The sequence below is a fragment of the Garra rufa genome, chromosome 9, assembly GCF_049309525.1.
Source record: "Garra rufa chromosome 9, GarRuf1.0, whole genome shotgun sequence".
NCBI classification, from domain to species: domain Eukaryota; kingdom Metazoa; phylum Chordata; class Actinopteri; order Cypriniformes; family Cyprinidae; genus Garra; species Garra rufa.
The window spans coordinates 15,683,927-15,694,512 of NC_133369.1; the positions used below are offsets into that span (position 1 = coordinate 15,683,927).

A 10,586-nucleotide genomic window follows, 5' to 3' on the forward strand; every position below is an offset into this window, starting at 1 on the left:
AAGGGTCATGCAGTATTTCGAACTAACGTTTTTAAAGTTAAAGTTAAAATATACATTTACAGAAATGAAAAACAAAAAAAAATATCCCATAATTTCACGTGTTTATATGTTAGTTTTTAATGAAAGTGTTTTAAAACCTTTGCCTCAATTGGAATTCAGCAACTGGTTTAAACTTTAGAAACGTTTAGAATTTAGTTACTAAAGTACCTGAAAAGATGTAGACTGAGTATTCAGGTGTTAAAAAAAATCTCATCTCAAACAATAGTTTGGTTTGGTAATATATTTTCTGCCATGGAAAAGAGTGTTTTAGCAGCTGCAGCGCTTACGAAAGTATTTCAACTGCGTGACGGTTCAGTAGGGCAAATACCCTAGAAAGGGGGCGTGTTTCCTGTTTGCGGGTTTATTTCCTTAGACCGTGGTGGCTTTTTTATTCTCCACTTGAATAACTGGGTGTGGTTTAAGGATCATCTCACAGTCCCAGGTGGTAGGAGTATCTTTGTCTCTGAAAGCGTTAATCCAACAGTGACATCAAAATTTTCTGCACGTCCGCGCGCTTTGTTGACGGCTCAGTGAGTTTCCGACTGTGGAAGTAGCATCTGCATCAATATGGGTGAGTGTAACTTCTAATGCACTTTTGACCTGTTACTCAGATTTTATTGCGAGCATTCGACATTTTCAACCGAATGTTTAGTACGCAATTTACGTACGTTTAGACTTTTAAGTCCATATGTTATCATTTGATTAACAACAAACATGCTGTTATTGCAGCCAACTTAACTTTTTAAACCTTTTATTATATGTTAATCTCGTGCAGTAGTGCAATACAGAAATAATTATGTTCTTAACACCTAATAATAGTGATAAAAGGCTCATACATTGCATAGTTTTCTTATTGACCTCATTAACATGTACAGTTAACGTTAGTACTTATTTAAACCATTGAACACACCTTTAGAAAAGGTTATTTTTTGTCACTGTTGACTTAAAATTCATAGTTTAGCTTTGATTATACAACACTTTATATTTGAAGATAGTTGGTCAGTGAAGGGGCTGACCGTTATGTAACCCATAAACGTTTGTTTATCAAGGGAAGGATGTTGAACAATTCTTGGCAAGACACAGTGTCTCCCAGATAGTGACATTATATGTTGTAGTTGGGTTGTGCTTGTACAGTCGTGGCCAAAAGTTTTGAGAATTACATAGATATTGGAAATTGGAAAAGTTGCTGCTTAAGTTTTTATAATAGCAATTTGCATATACTCCAGAATGTTATGAAGAGTGATCAGATGAATTGCATAGTCCTTCTTTGCCATGAAAATTAACTTAATCCCCAAAAAAAACTTTCCACTGCATTGTTAAGAAGGCTTCAGGGCGTCCAAGAAAGTCCAGCAAGCTCCAGGATCATCTCCTAAAGAGGATTCAGCTGCGGGATCAGAGTGCCACCAGTGCAGAGCTTGCTCAGGAATGGCAGCAGGCAGGTGTGAGCGCATCTGCACGCACAGTGAGGCCAAGACTTTTGAAAGATGGCCTGGTGTCAAGAAAGGCAGCAAAGAAGTCACTTCTCTCCAAAAAAAAAAAAACATCAGGGACAGATTGATCTTCTGCAAAAAGTATGGCGAATGGACTGCTGAGGACTGGGGCAAAGTCATATTCTCCGATGAAGCCTCTTTCCGATTGTTTGGGGCATCTGGAAAAAGGCTTGTCCGGAGGAGAAAAGGTGAGCGCTACCATCAGTCCTGTGTCATGCCAATAGTAAAGCATCCTGAGACCATTCATGTGTGGGGTTCTCATCCAAGGGAGTGGGCTCACTCACAATTTTGCCCAAAAACACAGCCATGAATAAAGAATGCTACCAAAACACCCTCCAACAGCAACTTCTTCCAACAATCCAACAACAGTTTGGTGAAGAACAATGCATTTTCCAGCACGATGGAGCACCGTGCCATAAGGCAAAAGTGATAACTAAGTGGCTCGGGGAACAAAACGTTGAAATTTGCCTGGAAACTCCCCAGATCTTAATCCCATTGAGAATTTGTGGTCAATCCTCAAGAGGCGGGTGGACAAACAAAAACCCACTAGTTCTGACAAACTCCAAGAAGTGATTGTGAAAGAATGGGTTGTTATCAGTCAGGATTTGGCCCAGAAGTTGATTGAGAGCATGCCAAGTCGAATTGCAGAGGTCCTGAAAAAGAAGGGCCAACACTGCAAATACTGACTCTTTGCATAAATGTCATGTAATTGTCGATAAAAGCCTTTGAAACGTATGAAGTGCTTGTAAATATATTTCAGTACATCACAGAAACAACTGAAACAAAGATCTAAAAGCAGTTTAGCAGCAAACTTTGTGAAAACTAATATTTGTGTCATTCTCAAAACTTTTGGCCACGACTGTATGTGTTTTTCCCTATTTCCAACATTAACAGGGCAGTAAAAAATAATATCCTGCTGTAGTTCACTTATCATTCTGTCCTTTCAAGAGTAAACACACAGCTGCACTTTGTAGGTCAAGAGATCAACAAACCCCCCACACTTAAATAATAGACAAAAATAGGACAGCTTCATGCTTTCATTTAATCGTTCTTATTTTTTTATTACGGATGAAATGCTATGACAAGCAAAATTGAGTTTTATGATTAGATACTTCCCAGATTGAATTGAGTCTGTAGGACTGCATTAGTCTGGCCTACTTCAGTAACTTATTAACTGACTATAGCTCACGTAGTAATATTTGAGATCTAACGTATGCTCTCACTCTTTGCTTGCAGCTTCAACCTGTTCAGGAAGTGGACCGGGATATCAAACACCTCTGGATGCCAAGAAAGGTGAGTTGAAGTTGCTTTAAAACAGGGGGTCCCAACCTTGTTCCTGGAGATCTACTTTCCTGCAGAGTTCAACTCCAACCCTGATCAAACACAACTGAACCAACTAATTAGCATCTGAGAGGGCATTTGATAACTACAGACATGTGTGTACTGAACTCTGCAGAAAGGTAGATCTTCAGGAACAGGGTCAGGCACCCCTGCTTTAAAACATAAGACAACATATCATCTAAACAAAAAGGTGGTAGTATGTTTTAACATGTGACTTAGTAATACACAGTTGCAAGCAGGGTCTAAAACTAACTTTTTGCCACACCTGCCAATGGCCGGTGACGTGAGAAAATTTACCAGCCAATTTTTTTTTACTGGCCATGAAACGGGCAGTTACTTTAATTATATATATTTATGGTGTTATTACTACATTTTCGTGTCAGTCCATGTTCATATTTAACGCAAACAATGAGGTGTCACTTCAATACAGAGCGTCCAGCACAGCAAAAGTGGCCTGCATCCCAATGTGCATACCATCCATTCTTAATTGTATGTGATAGTAGTAATTTTTAGGGCAGATAGGGTGGATAGTATGCATATTGGGACGCAGGGATAGAAAACAATCACAACATTTTTATTTATATTTTTATTTAATCTTTCTTATTTCTTATTACGGATGAAATGCTATAACAAGCTAAATTGAATTTATGATTGGATACTTCCCAGATTTAATTGAGTCTGTATAACTGCATTAGTCTGGCCTACTTCAATAACTTATTAACTGACTATAGCTCACATAGTAATATTTGAGATCTAACGTATGCTCTCACTCTTTGCTTGCAGCTTCAACCTGTTCAGGATGTGGACCGGGATATCAAACACCTCTGGATGCTATGAAAGGTGAGTTGGGGTTGCTTTAAAACAGGGGTCCCAAGCCTGTTCCTGGAGATCTACCTGCCTGCAGAGTTCAGCTCCAAAACTGATCAAACACAACTAAACCAACTAATTAGGATGTGAAGGAGCACTTGATAATTACAGACAGGTGTGTTTGAACAGGGTTGGAACTGAACTCTGCAGGAAGGTGGATCCCCAGGAACAGGGTTGGGCACCCCTGCTTTAAAACATAAGACATCTAAACAAAAAGGTGGTAGTATGTTTTAACATGTGACTACATGTAATACATAGTTGCAACTTGCAAGTCACTACAAGATAGCAGTGACCTTTGCACTGGAGCCACACTGTACTCACTGTGCAACATCTGATCCTGCAGCTCTTCCTCCCCACCAGCAGAGGTCCTCCTCGCTTGCGAAATGGCATTGTTCTACATTGTTTTGCTTGCCTAATGTTTTCCCTCACATATTTATGTGGACAGAAATTGAGTCATCACTGTCCCAGAATCTGTTCAGCTGGCTTATATGGGCATGCAAAATCTGTAAACATATAAAAACACCATAATCACATTAGTTTTTAAAATGGAAAGTCTGTTTTGTTTATTTACAGTATTTCAAGGGATAGTTTACTAAAAAATGAAAATTACCCCGTGATTTATTTACCCTTAAGCCATTCGTACATCATAAAAAGTACTCCACATGGCTCCAGAGAGTTAATAAAGGCCTTCTGAAGTGAATCGATGTGTTTGTTTAAGAAAAATATCCTTAAATAAAACTTCATAAACCGTAAGCTTCGGTGAGAATATGTTGGTCTTGCGAGTACCAAGTCCTTGTTTTGACTTATAATTTGTGACCGTGTTCTGTCACTTCTCACCGACGCTTGCGCTACGTGTACATTCTATGGACATTACGGTTTAGAAAGTTTTAAATATGGATATTTTTCTGACACAAACACATCACTTTGCTTCAGAAGGCCTTTATTAACCCCACGGAGCCATGTGGAGCACTTTTTATGAAGGATGGATACAGTTTTTTGGGCTTCGAAAACTCCATTCACTGCGATTATAAAGCTTGGAAGAGCCTGGACATTTTTTTTAAATATAACTCTGATTGTATTCGTCTGAAAGAAGAAACTTAGATACACCTAGGATGGCTTGAGGGTGTGTAAATCATGGGGTCATTTTTTATTTTTTTAGTGAACTATCCCTTTAAGAGTCAAAAACACTGAATGGCTTTATTTTTTTTTTGTTAAATGCACTTCTATCAAATGTTGTGTGGACTAAACTTAAACATAAATTCTTCCTACAGGACCTAGAGAAAAGATAGTCTACCTGCCATGCATTTACCGCAACACAGACATTCAGAAACCTGACTACCTTGCAACTGTTGATGTCAATCCACTGTCTCCCAATTTCTGCAAGGTAAGAGCAAATATGATTTATAAATATATACTTAAAACTATTTTGGATTATAATGTGACAGCAGCATGTTTCCTTTTAATATTTCTAGTATAACACATTTTTTTCTATCTACACCATTTTGTAATGGACTAGGTGATTCACAGGCTGCCCATGCCCAATCTAAAGGATGAGCTACACCATTCTGGATGGAATGCCTGTAGCAGTTGTTATGATGATCCCTCTAAAAGACGCAATCGTCTCATTCTGCCTTCCCTGATCTCCTCCCGTATCTATGTTGTTGATGTAGGGACAGATTGTCTGGCCCCACGGCTTCATAAGGTACATATTGGTAAACACTCAGTTACATAAGGTTGAGGTCAAAAGTTTACATACACCATCTGCAACATGTTAATTATTTTGCTAAAATAAGAGGGATTGTACAAAATGCATGTTATTTCTTTATTTAGTACTGACCTGAATAAGATATTTCACATAAATTACATTTACATATAGTACAAAAGAGAAAAGAATAGTTGACTTTATAAAAAATTACCCTGTTCAAAAGTTTACATACGCTTGATTCTTAATACTGTGTTGTTAATACCATATTTTTTTGTTTAGTGATAGTTGTTCCTGAGTCCCTTGTTTGTCCTGAACAGTTAAACTTTTTCTTCAGAAAAATCCTTCAGGTCTCACAAATTCTTTGGTTTTACAGCATTTTTGTGTATTTCAACCCTTTCCAACACTGACTGTATGATTTTGAGATCTATCTTTTCACACTGAGGAGAACTGAGGGACTCATATGCAACTAGCACAGAAGGTTCAAATGCTCACTAATGCTTGAGAAGGGAATGCATTAAGAGCCGCGGGTGAAAACTTTTTGAATTTGAGAATCAGGGTAAATTTAACTTATTTTGTCTTCTGGGAAACATGTAAGTATCTTGTGTAGTATTAAATGAAAAAAATATGATATTTAGGCAAAAGGAAAAATGTACACGTCTTCATTCTGTTTGGAAGTTTACACCTCATTGTTTTTCCTTCCAGAGCATCAGTGAACATTTTAACCTTCTGTATTAGTTGCATATGAGTCCCTCAGTTGTCCTCAGTGTAAATAGATGGATCTCAAAATCAAACAATCATTGTTGTGGGACCTGAAGGATTTTTCTGAAGAACAGCGGGCAGTTTAACTGTTCAGGACAAACAAGAGACTCATGAACAATCACAAAGCAAAACAAAACAAAAAACAAGCTGTGGATCATTCAAGGAAATAACACCGTATGAAGAATCAAGTGTATGTAAACTTTTGAACAGGGTCATTTTTTATAAATTCAACTATTATTCTCTCTTGTGAACTATATGTATAGGCTTTCATGTGAAATATCTTACTCAGATCAGTACTAAATAAAAAAATAACACGCATTTTGTATGATCCCTCTTATTCTGGTAAAATAATTAACATTTTGTAGATTCTGTAAATTGTATGTAAACTTTCGACCTCAACTGTAAGAGACTGTCTCTCGGAATATCCTTACTGTGATGGTGTTTGCTTTGTGGATGAACATCTGGGTTAGTAATCTGAGGAACCTGACATCATGTCCTGTTACCCATTTTGATTGGGGTCCAAAGCAATTTGGTTTGGTTTTGGTCATGTACGACACAATGCTCAAATGTGACTGCCCCCGTAATACATGACTGTTGACTGTAAGAATGCTTCGTTCTTGCCAAGCCCATGAATTCTTTCCATCTCTCTCCTCCTCCAGATAGTCGAGCCCATAGATCTTTTCTGGAAATGTGGACTTGCCAACCCCCACACTTCCCACTGCTTAGGCAGTGGCCAAATCATGATCAGTGCCATGGGCGATCCCTTTGGCAATGGCAAAGGTAGGATTCTGGGTTCACCTCTCTGTATTTTCGATACGCATTTACGCTTACCTGTTATTTCTGTTCATTTCAAGGTGGTTTTGTGTTGTTGGATGGCGAGACTTTCGAAGTCATTGGCAACTGGGAGCAGCCAGGTGAAGCAGCCCCGTTTGGTTATGACTTCTGGTACCAGCCTCGCCACAACGTCATGATCAGCACCGAGTGGGGAGCGCCAAAAATGTTGGGAAACGGCTTTAACCCTGCAGATGTCAAAGCTGGTATGTGCATAATCAAGAAGAAGTTCAGGAGTCATTGTAGCTGACTGGCAGTGATAATCAAATCTTTTTGTAGGTCATTATGGACAGCGCCTCCATGTGTGGGACTGGACCACACACAAGCGGATTCAGACTTTGGATCTGGGGGAAGAGGGCGCGATTCCTCTGGAGATCCGATTCCTGCATGACCCTGATGCGGCTGAAGGATTCGTGGGCTGCGCACTTCAGAGCACTGTCTTCCGCTTCTACAAGACTCCGGCAAGTACATCATAAAAACTTTTCGTAATGGCTTGAAAAAGTTCAAAGGCCGGTTATATGGTTTTTAAGTACATGTTTTAAGCTTTAGATTTTGCATATTACAGAAAGGGGACTGGGCAGCAGAAAAAGTCATTCATATTCCAAGCAAAAAGGTGAAAGGTTGGGCTCTTCCTGAAATGCCAGGTAAGTGCTTTTAGGAGTGTACTGTCGTATATATTATTATTGTTTAATTTGTGTGTAGTTTCTATGGAAGCCTGTTTCTGCCACTGAATAAAAAATAAAATAAAGGTAATATGACTTTTTAACTTGCAATTGCAAGTTTATATCTAACAATTCTGAGAAAAAAGTCAGGATTGCGGAAAAAAAAAGTCTGAATTGTGTTTTTAAAGTGTTGTTTAAAAAGTCTGAATAGTAGTTTATATCCTGCTATTCTGACTTTATAACTCGCAATTGTGAGTTTATATCACACAATTCTGAGAAAAAGTCAGAACTGCAAGATATAAACTTGCAATTCTGACTATTTTTCTCAGAATAACTCGCAATTGCTAGTTTATACCTTACATTTCTGAGAAAAAAGTCAGAATTGCAAGGGGGAAAAAGTCAGAATTGTGTTTTTACCTCGCAATTATCTTTTTTTTCTATTGAAAGATTTTATTTCTCTCAATTGCGAGTTTATATCCCGCTATTCTAACTTTATAACTCACAATTTTGTTTGCATCTCACAATAAAAAAAAAAAAAATCAGAATTGTCAAAAAAAGTCAGAATTGCATTTTCCTCACAATTTTGACTTAATTTCTCTCAATTGTTTATATCAGAAATGTGAGATAAAGACTTGCAATTACCTTCTTTTACTTTTTATTCAGTGGTGAAACAAGCTTTCACAAGTTTCTAATGAGAATGAACAAACTAAAATGATGATATGCACAATGCGATTTCCAAACCTTGTCATTAGAGAAATACAACATACAATAAAACAGATTTTTTTTTTTTTACTAAAGTATAGTTTTGAAACTTTTTGACACCAGTAACTCCCTAAATATAATAATCCCCTTTATAAAGCCAAAGGACCCGGTTTATAAACCATAAAGGTTGCTGTTTTTTCTACATACTGTTACATTTATATAAAAGAAAAAGTTTCTTGATTTCTGACTAGTTTTTATAGCAAAACGAATATGAAATTTAGTAAGCGTTTAGAAAATATTGTATTAAACACTTAATATCTAACAGCCCACTTGAGCTGGACCCCAGTTTAATAATCTGCCTTAAAGGCAAAAAAATGAAAAATATTGTATAAACAATATTAATTTGTGTATCTTCTTTCTATGTATTGTTAGTGTAATGTAACACCTAAACCTATTGCATTTTTTGCTTTCTCTTAAATTTTCCCCTTTCAAAATTTTCCTAGACTCATTTACTCATGTATCTTTTGCCATAGGCCTCATTACGGATATCTTGCTCTCACTGGATGATCGCTTCCTGTACTTCAGTAACTGGTTGCATGGTGACATTCGACAGTATGACATCACTGACAGGAGGAATCCACGTATGGTTGGTCAGGTACGACGACTTGGATTAGCAGGATCAAGACACCTTTGTCTACATTTCTAAAATCACGTCAAAGACAAATGAAGTCTCAAAACAGTAAAACCTGTATTTAATTTCATGAAATGCATTTTTAAGGTCTTCCTTGGGGGCAGCATTTTGAAAGACGGACCAGTGAAAGTATTGGAGGACAAAGAACTTGATTGCCAGCCAGCCCCACGGATACTCAAGGTAATTTTCATTTCCAAGCATGCTTCATGTGAGCTCTGTGTACACATTTGAGTAAGCCATTATGTAGAGGAAAACAGCCTAAAGCAGTTGGTAACTAACTAATTGACAGATGACCCAGCTTAGTCCTCCAAATCGTTTGGTCACGCAGATCTAAACAGAGCAATTAGAGCACATCATTTGTTGGAGGTTAAAACGTTCCTTTCCTCATCAGGGAAAGCGTGTGCAGGGAGGCCCACAGATGATCCAGCTGAGCTTGGATGGAAAACGTCTGTACGTCACCACCTCTTTATACAGTGCCTGGGACAAGCAGTTCTACCCTGACCTCGTCAAGTGAGACAAAAATCTTTATTTGTAATGTCGCTTGAGCAGTGTATGTAAAGTAAAGAGTAAATGAGCTTATTTTGCTGCAACATACCTCTTATTTCACTTTAGGGAGGGCTCAGTCATGATGCAGATCGACGTGGACACAGATAAAGGCGGCCTGAAGCTCAATGAGAACTTCCTTGTGGATTTCGGAGCTGAACCAGATGGTCCTGTACTTGCCCATGAGATCAGATATCCTGGAGGAGACTGCACTTCTGATATCTGGTTATGAAAATGTTCCAAGGAGCAGAATTAAAATTCCCATATTGTCATTGGAGATACAGCATATCATCAATATCATGATCATGTATGTATACATATATCTACTGTATGTATGGACCAAATCCTTAATCTTATTATGTCAATTATGCTGTGAATCACATCTTAACTGCAGAAACGAATTTTCAATATGCTTTCTACATTTTTAAAAATAAATATTTTGTATCCCAGTGAACCCAAAGGCTTTCTCGTTTGTTGTTGTAAGGGCTTTCCGAATCATTAGAATTGCAAAGTAGGTTTTAAACACATGGTGCAAGTGCACACAATCATTATCACTATAAGTGCACACATTTTAAAGTATCCTATTATGAACACATTCTAAAATAATGTTGTATTTTGAGTTCCAGTGCTTAGAAACCCACAGAGAACAAAATGGACATGTGACTAATAAAGGGTGGGGATAGTTTTACATTTTTAAGACTCTTTTCTATTCAAGCTGCAGAGAACTTTAACTGAAACACTTTTTATTGAGAAACACCACTTCTATGCCTAGATTATTAAGTATGAAAAGTCATAGAGACAGTTTTTTAAATAAAATAATAATAATAATTATTGTTGTCAAAAATATACAACTAGAAGTGATTTTTATTATATTTACACTACCAGTCAAAAGTTTTTTAATGTTATTAAAGAATTCTCTTCCCCTCATTTATTTGATCCAAAATACAGCAAAAGCA

At 37.5% G+C, this 10,586-nt stretch overlaps 1 protein-coding gene across 1 annotated transcript; it reads left to right on the top strand.

Moving 5' to 3' along the window:
• Positions 1-429: 429 nt before the first annotated feature.
• Positions 430-10,084, top strand: selenbp1 (selenium binding protein 1). The gene is made up of 13 exons (XM_073847411.1): positions 430-610; positions 2,766-2,822; positions 3,654-3,710; positions 5,009-5,121; positions 5,254-5,439; positions 6,861-6,981; positions 7,056-7,238; positions 7,312-7,497; positions 7,602-7,676; positions 8,930-9,051; positions 9,175-9,267; positions 9,479-9,597; positions 9,700-10,084. The coding sequence occupies exons 1-13, from the start codon at positions 607-609 to the stop codon at positions 9,860-9,862; spliced, it is 1,479 nt and encodes a 492-aa protein (XP_073703512.1). The 5' UTR covers positions 430-606; the 3' UTR covers positions 9,863-10,084.
• Positions 10,085-10,586: the final 502 nt, after the last annotated feature.

Coding starts and splice junctions, on each gene's coding strand:
- selenbp1 (XM_073847411.1), top strand. Junction 3,711..5,008: donor ACCTCTGGATGCTATGAAAG/GTGAGTTGGGGT, acceptor TTCTTCCTACAG/GACCTAGAGAAAAGATAGTC. Junction 9,268..9,478: donor CAGCCCCACGGATACTCAAG/GTAATTTTCATT, acceptor TTTCCTCATCAG/GGAAAGCGTGTGCAGGGAGG.